The following is a 24,735-nucleotide window of genomic DNA, read 5'->3' as shown; positions in this document are numbered from 1 at the left end:
AAATAGCCTGGAGAGAAGCAGTCATGTGGTTTACATCCCAGTATTGTCACGAAAATTGTCAGCCAGAGAAAGCAATAAAAGCCCTAGCAGGAGCTGTGCAGGAGGTCAAGGAGGTGACCCTCCCCTCGAAATACCTGGGCTTTGAGGATGTGTTTAGTGAAACTGAAGCTGAGACTTTACCCCCCCATCGGCCGTATGACTGCGCTATCGATTTGGTGCCAGGAGCGAGCATTCCAGCAGGCAAAATCTACTCCCTCACAGAACAAGAGAGAGTAGCTCTGAAAGAATTTTTGGAAAAGAACTTGAAGCGGGGATTTATTCGTCCCTTGCAGGAGCCCCCCTACTCTTCGTGAAGAAAAAAGGAGGTGAGCTACGACCTTGCAATGATTATCGAGCCCTCAACCAAATTACCATCCCGAACAGCTACCCCCTGCCCCTAATTCCAGAGTTATTAGATCGACTGCGTTCTGCCACGATTTTCACAAAGTTGGATCTGCGGGGGGCATATAATTTGGTCTGAATGAAGGAGGGACATGAATGGAAGACGACTTTCAACACCTTTTATGGTCAATTTGAGTACCTGGTCATGCCATTCGGATTAAGTGGCAGTCTAGGGGTGTTCCAGAAGTTCATGAACGAAGTGTTTAGGGACCTCTTGGACCAGTACGTGGTTTGTTATCTGGATGACATCCTGATATTTTCAAGGAGCCAGTCAGAGCATGACCAACACGTGAGAACTGTGCTGAGAAGGCTGAGAGAGAATCACCTATATGCCAAGCTGGAAAAGTGTGGCTTTGACCTGTCTTCCCTGGACTTCCTTGGATACCGAATTTCAGCAGGGGGAGTGGAGATGGATCCCGGAAAGGTGAGCTGTGTGTTGGATTGGGGACAACCGACCACCAAGAAAGACGTGCAACGTTTCTTGGGCTTCGCCAACTACTACAGAAAATTCATCCCGGGCTTCTCCAAACTAACCGCCCCCCTCACAGACTGTTTAAAGGGAAAAGGGAAGTTTCAATGGACAGACCAGGCAACAAGAGCGTTTGAAGACCTGAAAGAGAAATTCGCCTCCAAACCTATCCTACGCTTTGCTGACCCGACCCGGCCTTTCGTCGTGGAAGCTGACGCCTTGGACCGGGCGATCGGGGGGGGTTCTCTTGCAGGCTGACAGGGGTGGGAAGGAACTACACCCGTGTGCATACTACTCTCGAAAGCTCAAAGATGCTGAAAAAAACTATACTGTGTGGGCAAAGGAGCTTTTAGCTATCAAAGACGCATTCAAAAACTGGAGGCAATATTTGGAGGGGGCTCAACATCAGATAGAAGTACGATCCGATCATAAGAACCTGGAGAGCCCACAGACCGCTCGGAAATTGAACCAGAGACAGATACGCTGGTCGCAGTTTTTCGCCAGGTTTAACTTCAAAATAAAGTACCACTCCCATACAAAAAATCAGAGGGCGGATGCCCTATCCAGACAACCCCAATACAAAGACGAAAAGGCTGACACCCCCCTCCAACACATCATCCCACCGGAAAAACTCACGTTAGGAGCCTATCAGCCGTCCTGGGAAGAAGAGCTCAAGAGGGCCCAGCAGGGGGATCCAGACATACAACATTACATCCAGGAAATGGAGCAGAGCACGGACTCAGAAGTAAGTTTCCACTGGAGGGATGGGTTGTTGTGGTTTAAAACTGCCAGATATGTGCCAAAAGGGGACTTCAGACTCAGAGTATTGCATCAATGCCATGACAATGTCACAGCTGGGCACTTCGGCATTTTTAAAACCATTCAAAATGTAGCTAAGGATTTTTGGTGGCCTCAAATCCGCAGAGATGTTGAGAACTATGTAAAATCCTGCGCCGTGTGTTTAAGGGCGAAGGCAAGCACAGGGAGGCCTGCAGGGTTGTTGGAACCTTTAGCCACTCCGAAGGGGCCGTGGCAGGATCTCTCCATGGATTTTATAACCGATCTACCAAGGTCACAAGGAATGACTGCTATTTTGGTGATCGTGGATTCATTGACTAAAATGGCCCACTTCCTCCCTTGCTCTGGTGCCTTGGGAAAGGTGTTCATCAAAGAGATTTACAGATTGCATGGGTTGCCAGACAGCCTCGTCTCGGATCGAGGCACCCAATTCACAGCTAAATTTTGGAAGGCTGTTTGGAAGCAGTTGAAAACGGAGCTAAGGCTCTCCTCTCACCACCCTCAGACTGATGGGCAAACTGAGAAACTTAACGCAGTTTTAGAGAGGTACCTGCGTTGTTACGTATCTTACCAGCAAAATGACTGGATTTCCTATTTACATGTTGCAGAATTCGCCTACAATAACTCCGTGCACACCAGCACTGGGCAAACACCCTTCTTTGCTAATTATGGATTTCATCCCAAAGCTTTTCCCAGCAGCACAGGCGGCGGGCCTGTGCCAGCGGCAGAGGAATTCCTACAGGAATTACAGGCAGCACAGCAAGTGTTGAAACAACAATTAGACGAAGCCAAAAGGGAATACAAAAGAGTTGCTGATCAACGTCAGTGTGAGGGGGTCCCCCTCCAGGTGGGCGATCAAGTATGGCTGTCAACCCGCTTTTTTAACATGCCGGGTAAGTGCAGGAAGTTGCAGGATAGGATAGTGGGACCCTTTGAGATCCAGGCTCAAATAAATCCAGTGGCTTTTCGTTTAAAGTTGCCAGAGACTTTTAAAATGCACCCAGTATTCCATCGTTCCTTGCTAACGAAGGCCGCCCCCCCCAGTGAGTTGAGGCCGATAGAATCTCCAGGGGCACCAATATTGGTGGGGGAACAAACAGAGTTTGAAGTGGAACAGATCCTGGACTCCAGGAGAAGGAGAAATCAGCTGCAATATCTAATTCATTGGAAGAATTATGGGCCAGCCGACAGATCCTGGGGAAAAGCAGAGGACGTTCACGCCCCCATTTTAGTGAGAGACTTTCATGAGAAATTCCCTCATCGCCCCAAACCAACAGGGTGGGAGGGAGCACAGCATGGAGAAGGGGATGATGTCAGGATGTATGGTTGGGATTCTGATGTTTCTGAGAATGAGCTAGGAGAGGGGGGCGGTTGGGCTGAGCCGTCTAGAGGGGAGGAGGGGGCTTCCCAGATAGAGGGGGAAAACTTTGAACAGGCAACAGACTCGTTTCCCACGCACTTCCCCCCTAGGAATGTGAAGCAGTTACAGACAGAGGGGGAGGAGGAGGGAGACCAAGTCCCTTCGGCTGCAGAGAAGAGTAGAGAGAAATCGCCTGAAGTGTTGGGCCAACCCCCCCACTCCCTACCATCCTTTCCGAATCAGAAGGGGAGGAGGTAGCCGCCCCCCCATCGCCCCGCACCCGAAGACAGTTAAAAAGGCGCCAAAGAAAAGAGGAGGGAAGGGGTGTAGATGTGGACAATTTGAGGTGGAGCGAGAGAATTCGTGCCCGAAAGCCCCCTTGATAAGGGACAGGGAATGTTTGATACTCTGTTCTATCAACTCTCTTCCATGTTGCGGGTTTTGGTTCATGTTAAGAGTTCATGAGGCGGAGAAGCCTATGTCTGGAAATTACTCTAATAAAAACTGATTTGCTTTCATCAAGTGATTCTGTTCTTGAGTCCCAACCCGGGCACGACACTGGGCCAAGTTCAAGATTCTAGTTTTGGTGTACAAAGCCCTGTACAGCTTGGGACCAGGATACCTGAAAGACCGTCTTACCCCTTACATACCCAATCGATCACTGCACTCTGCAGGTGAGGGCCTCCTGCAGATACCATCTTATCAGGAGGTTCATTCTGCACAATATAGGAAATGGACCTTTAGTGTGGCGGCACCTTCCCTGTGGAATTTCCTCCCCTTGAATATTAGGCAGGCGCCATCTCTGCTATCTTTTTGGCGCCTTTTAAAGACTTTCCTCTTTCAACAAGCCTTTTAGGTTGAGACCTATCCCAGTCTGCATCTGTGTTAGAATTGCTTGTTAATACGTGTTTGTTTTAATAATATGTTTTAACCCTTTTTAAAATGATGTTTTTAAAGCTTTTAAAAATATGTTTTTAACGTTTTGTTTTAATGTATTTTAAGGTCTGTTTATATGAAGTTTTAAAGTGTTTTTAGCGTTTCTGTTTGCCGCCTTGGGCTCCTGCTGGGAAGAAGGGCGGGATATAAATCAAATAATAAATAAATAAATACTGGCCTGCTATGAAATTGTATGTTATATATTTTGTATACAATGAGATATTTACCAGTCCTGAGTATTCAGCGGAACTGAGAACTGACGTGAATACAAGTATAGTGCACACACTTCCATGTTTATAGTTGACAGTGAACCAGGAGATGCAAGCAATAATATATTCTAGATTTATCTTCTGTTTTTTCTTGTTGATTGAATCTTGTTGAATCTTTTTCTTGTCTGATGGGGAAGGGCTGTAGCTCAGCAGTAGAACATCTAGGCCCCATGTTCAATCCCTGGCATGTCCAGGTAGATTCCTTCTCTGAAATCCTGCAAAGGTGCTGCCAGTCAGTGACAATACTGAGCTAGGTGGGCCAATGGTCTCACTCAGTATAAGGCAGCTACCTATGTTCCTATGAATCAATCAAAAGGGGTGAACATGAATTATGTTCTGCTTTTACTCGATATGATTCCATTCCATTTCCAATGAGTTAGTTAAAATGCTAGGAACTATGTTAAATTATTTTACTCTTATTAATATCCTACGCAAAGTTATCTTTTGTAATTTGCAGCATTGTGAGAACTGAATTCTGAGAAAAGCTGGTGGGAGTTGCTTTGGCATGATTTCCAAAGAATCTGAATCATATGGTCCTATTATGCCGCATATTCCAATTCCAGTTATGGAACTGATTCCATTGTATTGTTTTTTATTGTTGATGTACACTCTGGGGCCTACTGGAAAAGGGAGATATACAAAACTGTTAAATAACATTAAATCAAATCAAATATTAAACCATTTCTACAGGTGTGACATTGCACTGACTGGAACATTCAGGTGTAAGAGTTAATTTGCTAACCTGTTATGATCAGCATGATTTCACATCCATCAAATGCTTAACACATGCTGTAGCCTATACTATCGGCTTGTTTTGTTGAAGAGTTGTATACTATAATCTTGTATGCATTATTTTAGAAGTCTGCCATACCTGCAGTTTGTTTTGAGGCCATAGTTTTATGGTGCCCAGTACTCTGCCTAGTTAAATAAAAGCAATAAATACATAGGTTTCTTCCTTTCCTCATAAAACTTTATTGCCGGTTTTACTTTCCCATTTTCCTGCAAAGAAAGTGGTGTAATAATGAATTGTCCCAGCGTACACCAAATTACCTTAAACAATATGAAAAAGGATATCAAGGAGATACTGAGGCATAAAAAAAAACCTACGTGAAGTTTCTAAATCGTTACCAAAGAGCTGAGGGTTTTATAATATAGTTTGCGTTAAAATATGATTCTTTAAAGTACTTTTGCCATGGCAAGGTCCCTCTCAGTCATATATTATATGATAGCCTTTGCCAACCTGGTGCCCGCCAGATACTTTGGGTTACAGCTTCCACTAGCCCCAGTCAGCACACTGGGAGTTGTTAGTCCAAAACATCTGAAGGGCACCAGGTTGGTAAAGACTTATTACATAACATATCTTATTAATTAAAACAGTAGAACTTTATATTTATCATCACTGAGGGGGTTTTTCAGTTTCTTTAGTATTCTGCTTGATTTTGCTTGGTAAATGGCTGCTAAACTTTGCTTTTTAATATCAATCTTTTGATATAATATTTAGATTGAGCTCCTGTAGTTCCTTACTGATTTTTTCCCTCCATAGAATGGCTTCACTCCTTTATACATGGCAGCACAAGAGAACCACATTGACGTAGTGAAATATCTTCTGGAAAATGGAGCCAACCAAAGCACTGCTACTGAGGTACGGTACTTGGATCTTTTCTTTAAAGGTGTTTCTTTAATATCTTTTGGGTAGTATTCAGTAAAGTCGTTCGATTAGTGCTAGGATTTCCGTTTGAACAACAGAATGTCACCTTCCTCATCTCATCCTGTACACCCCTGTGTTCTCTCCAAATCTGCTCCACAGAGTTAGGGAACCCACAGATTATATGAGAGGGTGCAAGGAGAGGGAGGAGAAGTTGTGATGCACAGCCAGAAATCCTTCAGCTAATGGAACTACTTCACTGGACATCGCCCTTTGCCTTAATATCATGAAGGCAAATTTAGATCTTATACACATCTGTTTCTTATTTTTCCCTGACTTTTTTCTTGAAGAACATCCTCAAGAACATCCTTGGGAGTGGGAGAGGGGTTGCTTAATCCTTTCTTGCCCTTTGCTTGCTCAGAATCACTTCAATGCAGGATGTTTTCTCAACTCCAACAGGAAAGATGTGCAACTTTTTTCCAGCCATTGAGAGAGCACCTGGGAGTGGGATTTTGAGCAGACATATTGCAAGAAGAGAAAGGGTTATGCAGTGTCTCTACCTCCATTGTTCTTCTACTCGCTATGACAGAGTTCAGGCTGTTCTTCATTTAAAAGAGCAATCATGGGAAGTGGCAGATGCCACCTGGCCAGGTTCAGATTCTAGGAGATACAATAACTTCAAACACACTGCTTCCAAGTCTTGTCTCCAGTCAGTTGCTTAATGTCAGTGTTAGGTGCTACTGCATTCTTAGAAGGGACCATTATTCCTTCTCTCATTATGGTACTATTTACAGAATTCATTAAATGATGAGAGACACCTCTGTAGGGCAGATCATCTATAGGAGGTACAAAATTATTTGGGCTTTCAGAGGACCTGGTTTAAATGTATATAGACTACATATGAATGAATCATTTTATTATGGTCACAGACCACATATTAAAAGAGAGACACAAAAAAGACAGAAAAAAACAAACATACAGGATGGAAGATTTGAAGATTTAGGATACAAGCTACCATAATTCCGAAAGCCCGTAAACAATTATTTAAGGAGCAGGTTGACAACATTTTTTCCTAATTTGCATTGAAATAAGGAGAAACTTTTATATTACATATAATATCTTATATCGACATGGGGTAATGTCACTTCTTAGTAGTTCAGGGTCTCACATACACACATGATTAGTATCACTTATGTGGAGATGATTGCCCCATGCCATTTGGACAGTTCATATATTTATTTGTTTAAAATATTGTTACTCGGTTTTCATCGAAACAGCAATCCCGGAGTGGCGTCCATAAATAATTTTAAAAATATAACTCTTAAAATAACAAAAATATTATTTATAGTCTTAACAACCAGCAAAACAGTAATTAATCCAACAGACTCAGCATTAATGCCCAGTAAAAGCCTGAGCAAACTAGAATCTTTCATCAATGTCAGAGGGAAAGCAGTTGCACAGCTGGGGTGCCACCACCGAATCCGCCTTCCCCTTGGGTTATGAAAAAGTATGAAAAGGTAACTACAATGATATTTTGAATAGGGCAGTCCTTGAAGGCTGTTTGAAAGCATCAGCTGATACAGAATTCAATGGTTGCCTCTTAAGCAGGGCTGCATCTGTGTAAGGACATAATATAAAAAGACCCTTACTGAATCAGACCAGGAAGTCCATCATTTGGATGAGTTGCCTCCTGGAAGCCCACAGCTATTCCTCTATTTTTTGTCCCTTACACCTTCTATTCAGTGGTACACTTCCTCTGAACATTGAGGCTTAATTTAGCCAGCGCTCTAAAATCTGCACTTGTTCCCCGTTGTCTTCCAGGCTTCATCAAGGTACAGTTTATGACTTATGAGACCTCAAACACATATTCTCAACATGCCCTTAACTCCAGCTTCCTCACGTATGTCTCTTCAAAGGTTAACTAAGATATTATTTGGCTACTACTATGGCATCGTAACGTCTGCCACAGAAGAAAAACTTGAGAAGGGTTGATCCATGGACAAATTAATATATTTCCATGATGCTCTTCCAGTTTTAGCAATTGTGCAATGTTTAGTGGTCCCTTATCAATTGTCACCTTCCTCGGTATGGAGCTAACTTACCACAGGGTATTCAAAATGGTATGGCATTTATTAGAGTTGCATTCAAGCCAAGCCTGCCTTTGTTAACAGCTGTTTTTGCTATCCTGTCATTCAGTGGATATTATTGCATTTGATGATGGCTCCTAAAATAATCCTTTCATTGCTGGGATGGATTGAGATCAGGTTACTCTTGCAGCTTTGCTGGAGTATGAAATCCTGTGTGGTTGCTGAGCAACTAGGCAAAAACAACATTTGCAAATGAATCACTGGCTGATCTTAAGGCCCATAGTCTTCTGTTGTTGTTTTAATCTACAGTATATGTGAAATGTATAGTCAGTTTTCCTCCACCACCCCACAAACTAATTGATTTGTTTCTCGTCAGAATAATATGAAGTTGGAAATGTGAGCATATACTCTTAGGAAAGCATAGTTGTTTTGTAGTTCTGTTTTAAGTCTGGGCTAGTGCTTTAAACAGGGTGAGATGCCACCCTGCTTTTTTTTCAGGTGGATCTAAAATCATCCCACTTTTCAGCAGACATACCTGACTCTGGCCCATTTGGAAATGGCACCACCTCACATCCTTCTTTTCTCCTGCTTTTATGCATGGGTCTAACCAACGTTAGGTTTTCCATTCTTTTAACTCTTAATAGCTGACACTAAATTTGCAATGCTAAATAGCAACAATATAGCCCCCAGTCCAAGAATTCATCATTACTTCTTTGTGCCCAGTGTTTTTTTTCTATTGTAATACCTAACAATCCTCCTTCCACTGATTTGCAGGCTGCTTTTGGAATATGGACACAAACATAAAACAAAGAAAGGAACATGGGAAGTTGCCTTATACCAAGTCAGGTCATTAATCCATGTAATTAAGTATTGTGTATACTGACTAGCAGTGCCCCTCCAGGGTTTCAAACAGAGAGATTTCTCACTCTTGCCTGGAGATGCCAGGAACTGAATCTGGGACTTTTTGCATACAAAGCTTGGTGTGGCAAAGAAAGGATTTGCATCATGAAAAAGTGGTCATAAGAGGACAATTTTGCATATGATAGTTTATCTGTATAGATGCACATTCAGAAATAATTACCGTAATTTAAATAGAAATACACTACATCTCACCATAATGGGGAAGACGTCAGGTGACCTGTGTGCCTGCTCATTCTGCTGACCAGATGCTGTTAAGTGTTGATTGGCAACTGCAGGCCTCCTGCTCTCCCTTTTTATTCTTCCTTATCTTTAAACCAGACTTGGGCTAGGCATCCCTCAAACAGAGAGCTCCTTCAAATAGAGGACTGTCCTCTGTAAAGCAGGCCTACTTATATGCTCTGCCACTGAGCTGTTACACAAAAGCCTTTGCAAAAGGGATCCTATATCTCAGGCCTAACAAAAACATAGGAAGCTTCTTATACCAAGTCAGACCAATGGTCCATGTAGCTCGATATTGTCTGCGCTGATTAGCAGTTGTTCTCAAGAGTTTCGGTCAGGGAGTCTCTCATAGCCCTACCTGGAGATGCCAGGGATTGAAATTGGGACCTGTTGCATGAAAAGCAGATGCTGTACCACATAGCTATGGCCCTTTCTTAATGATCAGGCTCTTAACCTTCTACTCAGGGTCTCCAGGAAAAGGAGTTAAATCTTTGGATGAGAAACAAAGGGAGTTATTATCTAGACTAGCCTTTCCCAACCAGTGTGCCTCCAGATGTTGTTGGACCACAATTCCCATCTTTCCTGACCATTGGCAATGCTGGCTGAGGGTGATGGGAGTTGTGGTCCAACAACATCTGGAGGCACACTGGTTGGGAAAGGCTGATCTAGACCGTCTTTATGCTTCTTTCCCATTCTAAAGAGTAAAAGTTGTATGGTGCACTTTAGCTTGAGCTTTTTCTGTTGCCTCCATCTCTACATCTCTCAGGTTACCCCTGACCAGGAGCACGTTGCCTATCTCTAGCTGCCAAGCACTCCTCTACTCTGCCCTGTGTTCAAACAGGCAGTGCTCCTTGAGCTGCAAGGCTCAGCATTATACATCAGAGCCTAAAATTCAGGAAACCTAGCAACTCTCCCTTCCCCACAAGTAAAGGAGTATTCTGGATTGTGGTCATTGGAAACATTTTCCTACATTTTTTCCTGAACTGCTGCAAACTTTTTTCCAAACTTGGTTTGCCCTGCTTAAATGATAAAGGAATATAATAGGACTTGCGTAGTATGCCCATTTCACCACCTAATATTATTATTAATTATTTGATTTATAATGGAAGCTCATTATAATGTGAGGGTTGGGGGACAAAGGATGCACCCATGTTATAGTACTTCTGTGCTATAATGAAAGCTACACTGAAAGGGTTAAAGCGAGCAAGTACTACTGGTTCCTATATAGAGAGAAAAAAACCGCTGCTGCGGCTGAGGAATGGAGCAATGGGAAGGGAGAAGCAGGAAGGGTAACAGTGAGGGAAAAACAAGTTAACACAAAGCTCCACAGACAGTAAAGAAAGAACTCAGAAAAGGCTTGAGAGATAAGCATCCCTTAGGAAAAAAAACACCAGGAAGGAAAAGCGCATGAGGGAGGAGGACGTCAGGAAAGAAATTTTAAATAAGGACGCTGAGAGGAAAAGTACTCAGAAACGTTCAGGGGAAGCAAACAGAGGGCTCACCAGGGACAAGGAGCACAACCTCCCCCCACCCGAAAAATAGGGTATACAGTATTTTATTCTGCGGACATGGTTATACCCATGGTATATCTGATTCCATGGCATAGTGAGATGTGTTATAGCGAGCTTCCACTGTATTAGTTATTTAATACGCAACAGTCTCTACGTGTCTTTCAATTAAGATAAAAACATACAAAAGTTAACAGCATAATAGCCATCAAAAATTAACATCAAAAAATCCTTCAAAAATATCAAACTGCATCAACAACAGTGAAACATCAGCTGCATATGGGACAAAATACCTCAGCACTATAATATCAGCCCTGAAAATAACAGCTGTGTGTTTATTTTTCAACAGATGTGAAATTCAGTAGCAAATGTGTTTGGATATTGGCCTTGCTAAAATGCAATGGACAGAGTGTCTGGTGGGTTTCCAAAGTTTAATACTCACTGGGAGGCTTATAAATGTTGCATATTGAAGTATGATACACCTCTATGTGGGATCTCTTTATATGGGTTCTGGCTTCATGCAGAATATTTTCTTTCCACTGCAACAGGATGGCTTCACTCCGTTAGCAGTTGCATTGCAGCAAGGACACAATCAGGCAGTTGCCATCCTTCTAGAGAATGACACTAAGGGAAAAGTCCGGTTGCCGGCATTGCACATCGCTGCCAGGAAAGATGACACCAAATCAGCAGCACTTCTGCTCCAGAATGATCACAATGCTGATGTTCAGTCTAAGGTAAAAATCTTTTTTTTAAAACAGGGTTGGGACCATACTATTAGTTGGGGATTCCAGGGACTGTTTCGTACATTATGCAGGATAAACTCAGTTTTACCACTGAGAAGAAACTGCAGCCATTTGCAGCTCCTTAAATTATTTATATGTTTGTTGCATTCCTTTTTTTAACTGAACATATCAAACATCTTACCTGTTCATTAAAAAAATCATACTGTATTAAGCAACGTGAAAACAATCATATCCATTCCATTACTTTTAAAAGATTAATGCAAATAATATTGCTCCTTCTGTAATAGTAAACCGGTATCTGCAATAAAAGCTCTTTTGTTTACTGTGGAACTGCAAGAGGAAATAGATTAGATTTTCAAATCATACTTCAGTTTCTAAGTTTTTCTTTCATTGACTTTCTAAGGGTGTTTGGCACTTTTTGCATTTGAGAATATTGTCCAGTTAACACAAGGTTAATATCACCTTCAGTCTTTGTAAATTTAATAATCTGCTGGGGTGAGAAGAAGAGCTGAAGCAGTGTTGCTCTTGAGTGGGATACTGGTTTGTGGCCCATTGGAACACGGGTTGCATATATTTAAATTTAAAACTAACTCACACTTGTCAGGTTTCCCCCCCATAACAACAAACCATTTAAATGAACAACTTAGGTCTCTGTCTTTCTGCCAATCTGTAATATCTTTCCTTTTTCCCCAAAACATGCTGCAACAGATGATGGTGAATAGGACAACTGAGGTACCAAAAACAACAGTTTTGTTCATCTTCTCCTCCCCCCATGGATAATTGCTGATTCCCTGCTCCCCCATGTCATATACGGTTCAAACTGTATCTGATATTATTTCTAAACATGCACCAATGTCTGTTTTCTTTTTTGCTTTTATGTAGCCCTCCCCTCCCCCTTTCTTTTGAGATGGTCCAGATTATTGTTGAATAACAAGAACTGGGAATTAGAAGTGAGAGTGAGCCTATGGGGATATTTTTAAATATAATGCAATTGCATGTAATATAACACTGTGTCTTCATTAATGCTAATCTGCAGCATGGTTCCTGTGGGTCGTTGGTTGGTTATTGTTAACGTATAGAGCCCACAAAGCTTTGGAAGGGGCTTTGCAGACTTCAACAGCTATAACGGAAATCTGAGTGACTTCCTTCTTGGAGGTGCTTGCTCAGCCTCTTACCCTGTGCACTCTTCACTATTTTTCATGGGTTTCCAACCTCTGTGAAAATCTTAAAAATTAAAATTAATAGGATTCTGTACCAAAGTAAATATGAAACCTTCCTCCTGTAGTACTTCAAAAACTATAGAGGCTTTCCACGTGGTTACTTTGTTTTTTATTTTTATTTTTTTAAAAAACCATGCTTTGGCTCATGTGCATTAGTGGCCCAGTTCATATATCTCCATATACCATAGTTAATAATTATTACCATGATGGTGTTGGTCGTGCTTGCTTTGCTCATCCCTGCTAGAGCGCCAGAAAAATAAACCGCAACCTCTGACTTAGCATTCTGTCCAAACTGGTGATCATGATTAGTTTTGCTCTAAACAAACCATGATCTGTAGCCAAAATTTGTTCTTGACATACGTATTGGTCATGGTCTGTTTAAGCAAAACAAATCAAAATCCCCAGTTCAAGCAGAATGCAAAGAATGCAAAGCCAGGAATCATGTGTTTTTCCTGGGCGCTAGCAGGGAGGACCAAAATGGGCAAGACCAGTAATCTCACGTAAAGCTATTAACCATGGTTTAATTGTTTACCACAACATGTGAGCAAGGCTAGTGCATGCATTCTCAGATGCAGCCACCCTGCATGCTACACATTGATGCAGTCCAGTGCTTCATGCATTATCCTTAAGGCAGAGATGGGTTTTCTTACACTTCAGTATCGTTTATTTCTATGCATGGTTTATTGAGGGTTTAAACGAAGAGCAGCCTCATTTCTGTGGCTGGGAGCTTGTGTACCCTCTGGGATACAATTTAATATTTTATGCTGTAGCCATTAAAAAGGTAAAGGTGTCCCCGCACTTGTTGTGCGAGTCGTTTCTGACTCTTAGGGTGACGTCTTGCGACGTTTACTAGGCAGACCGTATATATGGGGTGGGATTGCCAGTTCCTTCCCTGGCCTGTCTTTACCCCCCAGCATATGCCGGGTACTCATTTTATCAACCACGGATGGATGGAAGGCTGAGTGGACCTCGACCCCTTTTACCGGAGATTCGACTTCCTCCTTCCGTTGGAATCGAACTCCGGCCGTGAGCAGAGCTTCAGCTGCGTTACCGCCGCTTACCACTCTGCACCACGGAGGATCTTCGCGTAGCCATTATACTGTACCATTTATTCCAATATGCTTTGGTGATACTTGATATGAATCAACATTGATCTTCTGACCAAAGCAATACTTGAATTTGCCATGGGAAATGAATGGGCAAACATCCCCATTGGTCTCAAAAAATATTTGGGTTTTGTGATCATATACTAGAAAAGCTTTGAAGGATTTTATGAAGACATAAGAAATGATGGGAAAATCCAGATGGAATAGACCCCTTTGCAAGCATTGTACTTAACCATTGTGCGGGGAGGGAACTGGTGCCAGGAGAAAGCCTGGCTTACTACCAGTTTGGTCAGCTAATCCTGCGAATATAAAAAGATGGAGTTACTCTTCTGAGCATGCTCAGGAATACATTCCCTGCTGGAATAAAGGGATTTGTAGTTTTCTTTGGTAGAAAACCCAGATAAAGTAGGCTTTATTGCATCTGAACAAATAAAAACTGAAAAACCCTGAATATTAAAAAATGTTTATTTATTTATTTATTTATTTTGTTTTGTTTTATTTATATCCCATCCTTCTTCCCAGCAGGAGCCCAGGGTGGCACTTAACTTAACTGGAAAGTAGTGCTTTTGGTTTCCTTTTGCAGGAAATACTAAAATTAACTCTTGTGTTGTAATAGTAGACAGACGCAGGAAAAATTAATGCTAGTGAGTCACTAGCTTTCAGTTAAAGACTGACTTATGTAAAAAATGATGCTTTCTGATTAAGCCTAATTCTTTTTTGCAGAGTGGATTCACACCTTTGCACATAGCAGCACACTATGGAAATGTTAATGTAGCAACACTTCTGCTCAACCGAGGAGCCGTTGTGGATTTCACGGCAAGGGTATGGATGCTTTGCTTTGTTTGTAAATGGAAAAAACAATGAAAGGGTAACTTCCAACTTTCTCTAAATGCCAAATTAAAACAGAACAAAAAACATCATGGGAGTGCCAAGACATTTCTATTTACAGATTTGCTTTGGAAAATTATGCAAAGCCAATGATCCTTACACTTATCCTGCACCAAAGAAGCCATTTCTTTCAGAATGTGATAAATTTGCTTTGGGTAGTATTCAATTAACTTTTTGCACTAGAGCTTGAATTAGCATTAGTGTAACAGGGTTGCTCCTCCCCTGTACTCTCCCTGTGCCATCCTGAAATCTGCTCTGGAGGGTTGAGGGAACCCCAAAAACAGTTTTAGGGGGCACATGCAGTGGAAGAGACGGGAAGATCATTCCATTGTGCAAGAAGAAATCCTTGTGCTGTCGGAATGATTACCTTAGTGCTGCATTGAATGCAACCTTTTATTTTCACATAATATATTTGTATGTGGAAAAAATAATGTAAATTTCATGTACACACCTAAAAAAACAAATTTATTGAATAATTAATATAACATTTGCCATTCTTAAAAAACTGTGTGGAGCAGATGCCTTACATTCATAACTCTGTATGCATATATAGTTTGCACACATTAATAGGCTCCATCTCTTTAATTGTCTTTAACTCAAGTAAATATGTAGCGTACTTTTAATCAATAGATTAACATGGCAATTTAGCTAGTAGTCATGTGCAAATGGAAGCAGGCTTTTGCACACAAATTCTTATGCTTTCTTAAGAACTTCCTTGTTCATATGAACCTGTCTGAATGCTGAATAAACATTGAAGGTCCTGCTCCTCAACTGAATGGTGCTTGGCCACATCAGGAACAGGATCTTTTCTGTTGTGGCACCTGATGTATGGAATACTCTCCAAAGGGAATCCTTCTGGCTCCTTCTCTACAGCAGGCACTGAAAATGTACTTTTTACAGTGTGTTTTTGGAGTGCCTTTTAATTGCATAATAATGTGATCTATAAAGGCCCATTCAGTGGGGCTTACTCCTAGGAAACAAGGTATATGATTATACCCTCAGTTGTATTTATATTGTAACATGTTCAGATGGGCTTTTAAGCTGTTGTTTTATTTTAACAAATTTTGTTAGCCACTTTGAAAATTAAGTGGGAAGATGGTAAAAAAGGGTGGTGGTGGAAATAAGTTAATAATAGCTAATTCCACGCTGGATGAATATCCCTCTACAGCAGGAGTGGTGAACCACAGGTCTAGGGGCCAAGTGCCGCCATCTAGGCCTCTCTGTCTGGGCCTTAGGACTCTCCTTTGGCTATTTCCTCATCTTTTGGCTGCATTCTTCCCAGCCCTTCCGTGGCTGGACTGTGTCCTTGATTTGTAATAATGCCTCTTGCTTGCCTGAGTGGAGAGGTATGTGTGTGTATATAGAAACCACTGATTTTTGCATGGCTAGAATGCAGCCTCCTTTACAAAAGTAAGAGTCATATCCGTTGCTTTGCCCGCTTTTGCCTCTAGCACTGCCTGTCACCGGCATGCGGCTCCCAGAAGGTTCCCCTTGAGGGAATGTGGCCCTTGAGCTGGAAAAGGTTCCCCACCCCTGTTCTTCACAAATAAGTGCCATGTGCATGTTTCCTCCCTGCATTCAACTTGCTGGGACTATGTACTCATAAGAGCAGGAAGTGGTATTTAGGCTACAATCCTGTACAGACTAGTAAATCCCATTGATTTTACCTTAGATTAGTCATGCCTAGAATTGTGCTGTTGGTTCTCCCTCCCATTTGCCACTTAAGAGCTGAAGACTTGATCACCAACTGTCTGAAGGTGCTATATGTGGGCAGCCCTGGCTGCTGCATGCATGGCATACGCAAATGGATAAGGATGTTAGGGTTTGCTTTTTCATAATATTTTTATTCATTTACATAATTTCTATTCTGTACCTTCAATATAAATTTATGTTCCTAGGGTGACTAACAAAATAGCAAGAAACAATAAAAATACAATAAAAAATAAAAACATCTAAAAAAGGAAAAGTACAATAAAAATGAAAATAAATAAAATAATAAAGGACTGATTTTCCAAGCTTCTAAAAGTCTTGCTGACACTTAACTTTCAGCTGTTTTTATCTTTTCTTCCTGTTTCCCACCAAGAAACCTAATGCATAGCCAAAGTATGTGCCGGGACAATTGTTGAAAATGAAGAAAGATGAAATCTTCCATCCTAATTAGGACTTTTTTAATGCTGATATTTGTTATGATAATAGGCTTCATTGTGTCTGAGCTAATGTATGCTGTGACTGTGCCTGTATATTTAAGTCCACCGGTATGTTATGAATATTGATTAATGTGAACATTTTATTTGTCTTGTATACAGTGTGAATGTTGTGTTTGATGTTGGGTTAATGTTTTTGTTGTTGCTTTATAAATTAGTGAGGAGTCTCGTGAACACACAAAAAGCCCTAAAAGGTTGCACATTTTAAAATTATATATGCACATTGCTGTCATGACATTTATGTGCAGACATAAACAGAAATATTTGGACCTATATTATTGCATTTAAATTAAGTAATTCTAGTGATTACCAATTGAAATTTCTTTATTTTTGACAATAAGTAAAGTCTTCAGTTCTCATTAATTATAGCTGTACTAAACTTCTGTTTATTTGAACAAAATGTTAAAACAGCACAAATCAGATGTCTTTTTTTCCTATAGATATAAAACATGTATATATTTTAGTTTCACTTGACAGCATATACAGATTATTGCAATGAGAACTTTTCTCGAGGTAGGACAGCGCTTAGTGTTTTCTGTATGCTGTGATGTTTCCTTGCTTATCTTCTATACTGTATCATGTCAAAACGCAAAGCCATCCCCATTGAACCTCTTCAAGCCCATCATGCTTTTTGTTTGTTCTTTTCATGGTGTAGAATGGAATCACCCCACTGCATGTGGCTTCCAAAAGGGGAAACACAAACATGGTGAAGCTCTTGTTGGATCGTGGAGGGCAGATCGATGCCAAAACCAGGGTGAGTGTTTCTATTCCCTGAATGAATGTCATCATGCATCTTTTTTGTTTGTTCATTTTTTGTTTCTTTGTTGGTTTAGGCAGGGACCAGAAATAAAAACAGCAAGATATATTCCTGCCAAGACCTCCATTCAGAAAGCCATTCCTAATGTCTTGGGTCCAGAACTTTTGTTCTGTGAATGAAAAGAGAATTTGCACTCATGGAAGAGGTCATTTTGTTCATGGAAGGAGCTCTTTTGTGAATGGAAGTTCCTTCTGTCCATGGAGTGAAAACTTTGGATACTTGACATTCTTGCTTCACAATTGCCACTTTGCTTCAGTAACATCTCAAAAATGTATTCAGTGCCACCTAATCTTTCAGAGGAGGTTGTCCACTCTTGCTGAACTTCTCAGCTAAGTTTTCAAGCATTCCTGGAATTCCAGTTTGAAAAGCACTGTGCCAGAAAGACAAGCAATCTATGATAGTCCTAACAGTAATTGAGAAACCACAAGCATTAATGCTAATCTTGAATTCAACAAAGATAATTGATTTCTTGAGTGGACACTAGGACACCTCCAAGTAAGTTGTCTTCCACCTAGTGCTTGAAGCGGAATTCTACAAAAATAATTTATTTTTCCCTTTGTATTACATGAAATAGAAAATAGTTTTCAGTTCTGTTTTGTTTTTAAAGATCTTGGGGCTGAAAAATATCCTGTGGTCCTGGCACTCCAATGCTGGTTGGAGTAATAGACAGTTCTGAACTAGATGGATCCATGGTTTTACTCAATATAAGGCAGCTTCATATGTTCCATATGCTACATATGTGCAGAACTGTAATTGCATAAAGACAGACTTGCAGTACTAGTGTAGAAAAACAAGCAGATAGCTGTGTACTGCAAAAAAGAGAGAAATAGAGGAGAGAGAAAGAGACTCATTTATGCATTGAAGGCGAGTGAGAGCAAGTTAATGCTCTTTTTGATTCATGCTCTGTAAGTTCTGGGACAGGCTTACAGACAAAAGTATTCTAAAAGCTTGGTTTAGGCATCTATTCCATCCAAACATGAAAGCCTATTGTGATTGTACAAGTCACATCTTACTTTCTTGTACACTATTCCACATCTTCTGAACTCGGAGCACTGCTAAACCTGCTAGATCAAAGTGCAGCCTTAGACTAGATGATCTGTATAGGACCACCTCCAGTGTCTCACAAAGAATCTAATTTTAAAAGTCTTTCATTGTTTTGCTTATCACCCATGTCAGCTGGTAGTGTCACTCAAAGCTGCCAGCATGCAGACACCCACACAGAATCTAGAGAGCATCCCAAAGCACTGGCATCTTAATTTGCACAGGTTCAGTACCATCTTTTTTCTACATTCTCAAGGATACTGCTGATAGCTTTTCAGTATGGGAGATTGCAGAGCTTTGGTTTTGTTTGCCCGTGTCATGCCACTGTCTAATGTCCTTGTGTCAGGCTTTTATTCTATGTACCTTTTGTTTTACTTTTACTTCGTCTGCTTTGCTGTAAGTAAGTACAGTAATAAAAAGCAAACTTGGGATGATGTTATTTCCCAGTTTTCTTTGATGAGCCTGTATTAGGATAAAATAACAGTCTTCTCTTGAGACTAGCTTCAGCATTTGTCAATTGGAGAAGCAAATAGAAAAGCATCTTTCCCAATGATTTTGCAATTTATAATCAATTCTTAGCAGTCGGAAAAACTGCCACCACCACTTCCTCTTTGGGCTTCACACTTCACATCCTACCTGGTAGATTGGACTCTGGGGGCCAAGATGCCCATTAAAGGCAAAGCTGTTTCTGGAGAGGGCAATTACCACTTACTGTTTCTCAACTTTAGCCCACACAAACACCATCAGATTTTCTTCCTTGTGAGATTTCAGATACATGTTAACTCATGGTTTGGCCATAGGGTTCAGAAGGAAGACAAGAGGCTATGAGCAGGTTAAACAAATTATGGTACTTTTCTTTAAATGCAATACAGAAAATGTGTTTCTCCTTATTTTCTGAGGACAGAATCTTAGCCACAGACCTTCTGCTGTTAAGGAAAAATGGCAAACAACAGAAAACAAATATGGTATCTGAGTAAACAATTAAAAAACGGGAAATCCCACTATGCTCAAGAAAAGACTTAATTACTTTTGACAGAATGTGCAAAGCTATCATTGACAGACTATATTAATAAACCCCAAATATGCTTCTTTAAGAGCCTTCCCAATATCTCTCTCTAGTGATTATAATTGAGCATAAACCTACTGAATGTTACTACTAACCTGAAAGAAAATAAAACCATAGTTCCCTTAGAACTGGATTTTGATAGTGTGCTTACTGAATGGAAATCTGATCACCCTCTGGATTTCTGCCTTTCCCGGGCTTTCCACTTCTAGGTCCAAAACACTTGTTTCTTGGGGAACAACTGACAATTGCTGAACTGATTAACAGGTTCACCTACTGACTATAAAACCTACAAGGCCTCAGAGATTTGTCACAGTACTCTTGTTGCTTTGCTTCCTGGTTGTAGGCAGAAAATAGGACCTGGCTACTAACTGGAATCTTGGCAAGAACTGAATGTGTCAATTAAGACCTAAAGCTGGCAGCATGACTCAGTGAACTGGAGAGTGCCTCACTAGTTACAAACTGGTGTGAGGAGCTGGATTCAAGTCCAGCAATATGAAGAGATGTTGTCATGCACGTTATTTATTCATTTAAAAGTCTTTCTCCTGTGCATGGAAAGATATCAGGTGGGTAACTAGCTCCACCTAGTGGTTGAAGGCAAAAGAGTACTGCTGACGTTTTACTGTAGCTCCGTTCCTGGTCTGCGCCTGCTCCGTGCTCAGTTTTTCTCTTTTGCCTCACAGAAAGTGGTTGGATTCTCTCTGACTCCGTGATTCAGGCTTGTAGCGTTTTGTTGTTTGGGTCTTTTGTGTGAGTTCATTCTTGTTCTTTCCCTCAAAGTTTTTCTTATTCCTCTTCCTTCGGTAATAGTTTAAACAAACAAACAGACAAAAAAGGTTCCTTCTGTCCTTTTTCTTCTAACCTTCCCCCGTGGCGAGGAACAGCCAGCCCCTCCCCGCGGCTCTGGCAGCCGTCGACCTATTCAGACTCCTTCTCTAACTACTTTCGTTGACGTTCCTCCTCGTTCAGCAAGCTACAGCGTTGGCGGCTTTAACCTTAGCGGCAGCCTTCCCAGGGCTCGATACCCAGGCCTACACCCAGTTATTTCTCGCTATTTACGAGCGGCTTTCGTTTTTACACGCTCTGTAGTGGGAGAGGAGGTAGACGCGCAGAAGCAATAGAGGGGAAGACGCCGGCCGCTGCTAAACTTCGAGCCTCGTCCGGTCGTTTACTAGCTCTGTCAATCACCAACAGCAGCATTATTAACCCCATAAGTCCCGCAGTGTGTGCCCGCGATGGGGAAAGCCACGCACAAAATGAAACACCTCTCAAAGGGGTTGAAGCCGCCTCCCCACATGGCATCAACAGACGCAGTCTCAGAGCCCCTTCCCAACCTGGGATTGGAGCAGTCTCATTCCTCGGGATCATTCTGAAGTAGCGGCGGCCCGCCCCTCTACCGTCAGGCACGAGGTGGCTGAGGCTCAGATTCTGGCGGGCAGGGTGGCTACAGAAGGCAAGATATCTGTCCCACATAAGCGCACTTGTAGAGATGGTCAAGCTCCTGTCCACCATACAAGGGACCAGAGAGACCTGGAATCACTCTCTGATGACGAAGGCAACCAGCCCCAACCTCCATTAGATGCTATTTTTTCTACTACCTCCTCTCCTGAGGCCTTTACTGGGTTTTTGGATGAACCAATCCCTGTTCAACAGGTTCAATCGGTTGAAGGGCATAGGCTCTACTCTTCTCACACTCAGGCTTGCCCTGTTCAGTTACATCTGTCAGCGCATTCAATTCAACAGATTAAGGAGCAGCTGAGAGAGGCTCTCTTATTGGATCTGGCCAGGGACTTGTCTTCTCAAACAGCTTCAGGCTCCCAGCCATCGAGGTATCCGCTTACAGATCACTTGCGGACAGATCCTCGCCCTTCTCCTGGCCGCTCGTCTCCAGATCCCCATGCGGCATCTCAAGGCAGACATCTTCAGCTCCCTGACCAGGAGCCTGTGGACGCAGAAAATGAATTGATTGTCTTGGATGAGGAGGAATGGAGTGGGGAGTCGGAATCTGAGGAGATTCTATCTACCAGGATATTTCAAGAGGCTCATTTTCTTCCTCTGCTGTGCAAGGCGATGGAAGCCCTTGCTCTCACTTCTACAGAGGATTCTCCTACTCCATCTACCTTGAGAGTGGCAGCAGTATGTCCGGATCCAAAACCTAGGTCGAGAGTGTTGAAGCTTCCTTCTCTTCTTCCGAAGGTGCTCAAATCAGAATTCGACATTCCTTTACAATTCAAAAAGTCAGTTTCCATCGCCAACAAATATTATACACTAGATCAACCGCTCATGGATCAGTTGAAGATCCCGCTCATAGACGCGCCTATAGTCAATCTCCTGAATCCATCTTTGAACCTGAAAGACTCAGATGCTCACCTCAAGGATACCACTGAGCGTAAGATGGACCAGGGGCTTAGAAGAGCGCACAAGGCTAGTGTGCTTTCCATCAGGGCAGCAGCAGCCTCCTCGGTATTTGCTCGAGCTTCCCTTCTCTGGTTGGAGGACCTGCTGGATGACCCACAGCAAGACCCAACCCGAGTGCGCAAATCTCTGCTGAAAGTCTCTCGGGCGGTTACCTTCATGGCAGATGCGTCCATGGATGCTATGCAGTTCGCAGCAAGGTCACTGACGGCAGGGGTCTTCACGCGAAGGACCCTTTCGCTTCATCACTGGGAAGCAGACCCTGCAGCTCGCTCGAACCTTGCCTCGGAACCCTACGTGGGAGGCAAATTATTCGGGGACACCGCCCTCGCGCATGTCTTGGAAACTAAGGAAAAGAAAAAGTCCATCCCATCCACCAGGAAAAGGGATGACGGCAGAACCTTTCGTCGGTCACTCCATCCATATTTCCCGTCGTACTCCTTTCGGGGCTCACATCCCTTTGGAAGACAGAAGGACGCCCACTACAGCCGTCCCTTCTGGAATAGACAGCGCAGCCAGCTTAAGTCCCAACAACACCTTTCGGGTCGCTCCGGATTCACACCCCAGTCACGTGGAAACAGAGGTCAGTTCTGACGCCTCCGCCTCGCCGGTGGGTGGCCGTCTCCAACAGTTTGCTCACCGATGGAAGGACTTGTCCTCCGATCGGTGGGTCCTACACACTCTTCGATACGGCCTTCGCCTGGAATTTTCTTCCACCTCTCCAGCGGGATTCATTCCATCCCCTCTATCAACGAATCCACACAACAGGGACAAAGTTTTGCGGTCAGTTTCCCATCTTCGGCACATGGCAGCCATCGAGAAAGTTCCTCCAGGAGAGAGGTTCCTGGGAAGTTACTCTCTATTCTTCACTGTCGGGAAAAAAGTCGGTTCGTCCAGGCCTGTGTTAGACCTCAAAAGTCTAAACTGCTTCATACAATATCGCAAGTTTCGTATGGACACCTTGCTTTCAATCACGGAAGCGCTGAGGATAGGGGACTCCCTCTCCTCTATCGACCTGAAGGAGGCATACCTTCACATACCAATCTTTCCCCCTCACAGAAGGTACCTCCGCTTCGCGGTGAGACAAGTAGCATTGGATATCCTATCATCCCCCTCGCCGGACCTGATGAAATTGGCAACACTTCTCGGCTTGATGGTGTCCACGTTCCAAATGACGTCTTGGGCACGTCATCACTCCCGCACACTTCAGTGGGCACTTCTGCCCTTCCAATTTGACATAGCGTCCAGACATCACCGCAGGATAACTCTGTCACCACAGGTTCGACAGTCACTGTTGTGGTGGGCCCACGAATTCAACCTAACGAGAGGCGTTCCGTTCCAGGATCCACCACACACCCTGATAACATCAGATGCCAGCTTATCAGGTTGGGGAACTATAAGCGACAGGCAGGTGGTTCAAGGCACATGGTCGCCTCAGGAATCCACTCTGCCGATCAACGTGCTCGAACTGCGTGCAGTTCGTCTGGCCCTCAGGCACCTTGCGACCTCCAGACAGTTGGGAGCAGTGCTGGTCAGAACAGACAATGTGTCGGCCAAATCTTATTTGAACTGTCAGGGGGGTACATGCTCCCTCCTTCTTCAGAAGGTAGCCTTTCTCCTCTTCCCATGGGGAGAGAACAATGTCGACTTGATAGCGGCAGAATATCTCAAGGGGGAGGACAACAGCCAAGCGGACTGGCTCAGTCGGGAAAAGCTACTTCACGGGAAATGGACTCTTCATCCAGAGGCCTTTCATCAGATAGTGAAACGTTTTGGCCGCATTCATGCGGATCTCTTTGCCACCAGGCACAATCGACAGGTAAGAGGTTCCTCTCCCGGTATGTGACACCAGGCGCGGAGGGAACAGATGCCTTAACTTTCCGGTGGCCTCCGGGCAGACTGTATGCCTTTCCTCCGATTCCAGTTATTCCCAGGCTGATCAAAAAGCTTCGGGCCGAGGGATCGGCAATTCTATTAGTGGCTCCATGGTGGCCACGGAGACCTTGCTTTCCAGCCCTTCTCGACCTGTCGGTGGAACCACCATGGCAGATTCCAGTGCGAAGGGACCTACTCTCTCAGGGACAGCTCCGGCACCCGGATCCAGAGTGGTGGGCGCTTCCTGTATGGAACTTGAACGGAGGAGACTCTTGAAAAAGGCATCTCTCCCCAAGTGTTGGAAACTATGATGGCTTCTAGACGCCCTTCCACACTCAGAATTTATGAGAGCACATGGAAGGCCTTCTCATCCTGGTCACAGCAGAAAGGAATTCTTCCTCGGAAGGCGGGGGTCAACCAGATCTTGTCTTTTCTACAAGACGGCTTATCTTTGGGTCTCAGACCAAATACCCTGAAGTGCCAAGTTCGGCCTTGTCGGCAATCCTCTCCAGATCTCTGGATAATCCGATCGGATCTTACCCCTTCGTCAAACGTTTCCTCAGGGGTGCGACAATAACAGCACCACCTACGGAGCACCACTACCCAACTTGGGATTTACATAAAGTTTTGTCAGCCCTTCAAAGACCTCCATTTGAACCTCTGAGTCAGGTTTCCCTCCGTCTTCTCTCCTTTAAGGTCTTGTTTCTCGT

At 43.0% G+C, this 24,735-nt stretch overlaps 1 protein-coding gene across 32 annotated transcripts in view; it reads left to right on the top strand.

The window, feature by feature from the left end:
* Positions 1–24,735, top strand: part of ANK2 (ankyrin 2) — a 568,387-nt gene that overhangs the window by 387,366 nt on the left and 156,286 nt on the right. For 24 of the 32 annotated variants that reach the window (XM_061585294.1, XM_061585292.1, XM_061585317.1 and 21 more), the window contains 5 exons: positions 5,817–5,915; positions 11,202–11,387; positions 12,105–12,128; positions 14,446–14,544; positions 17,470–17,568. In XM_061585294.1, coding sequence (XP_061441278.1) covers positions 5,817–5,915; positions 11,202–11,387; positions 12,105–12,128; positions 14,446–14,544; positions 17,470–17,568 — 507 coding nt within the window. The remainder of the gene's footprint in view (positions 1–5,816; positions 5,916–11,201; positions 11,388–12,104; positions 12,129–14,445; positions 14,545–17,469; positions 17,569–24,735) is intronic. The other 8 variants (XM_061585319.1, XM_061585314.1, XM_061585316.1 and 5 more) reach the window with 1 other exon arrangement.

This window comes from Rhineura floridana, chromosome 9, assembly GCF_030035675.1.
Source record: "Rhineura floridana isolate rRhiFlo1 chromosome 9, rRhiFlo1.hap2, whole genome shotgun sequence".
Lineage (NCBI taxonomy): Eukaryota > Metazoa > Chordata > Lepidosauria > Squamata > Rhineuridae > Rhineura > Rhineura floridana.
The sequence above is the reverse complement of the archived record's forward strand: the minus strand, read 5'-3'. Positions and strand labels throughout refer to the sequence as shown.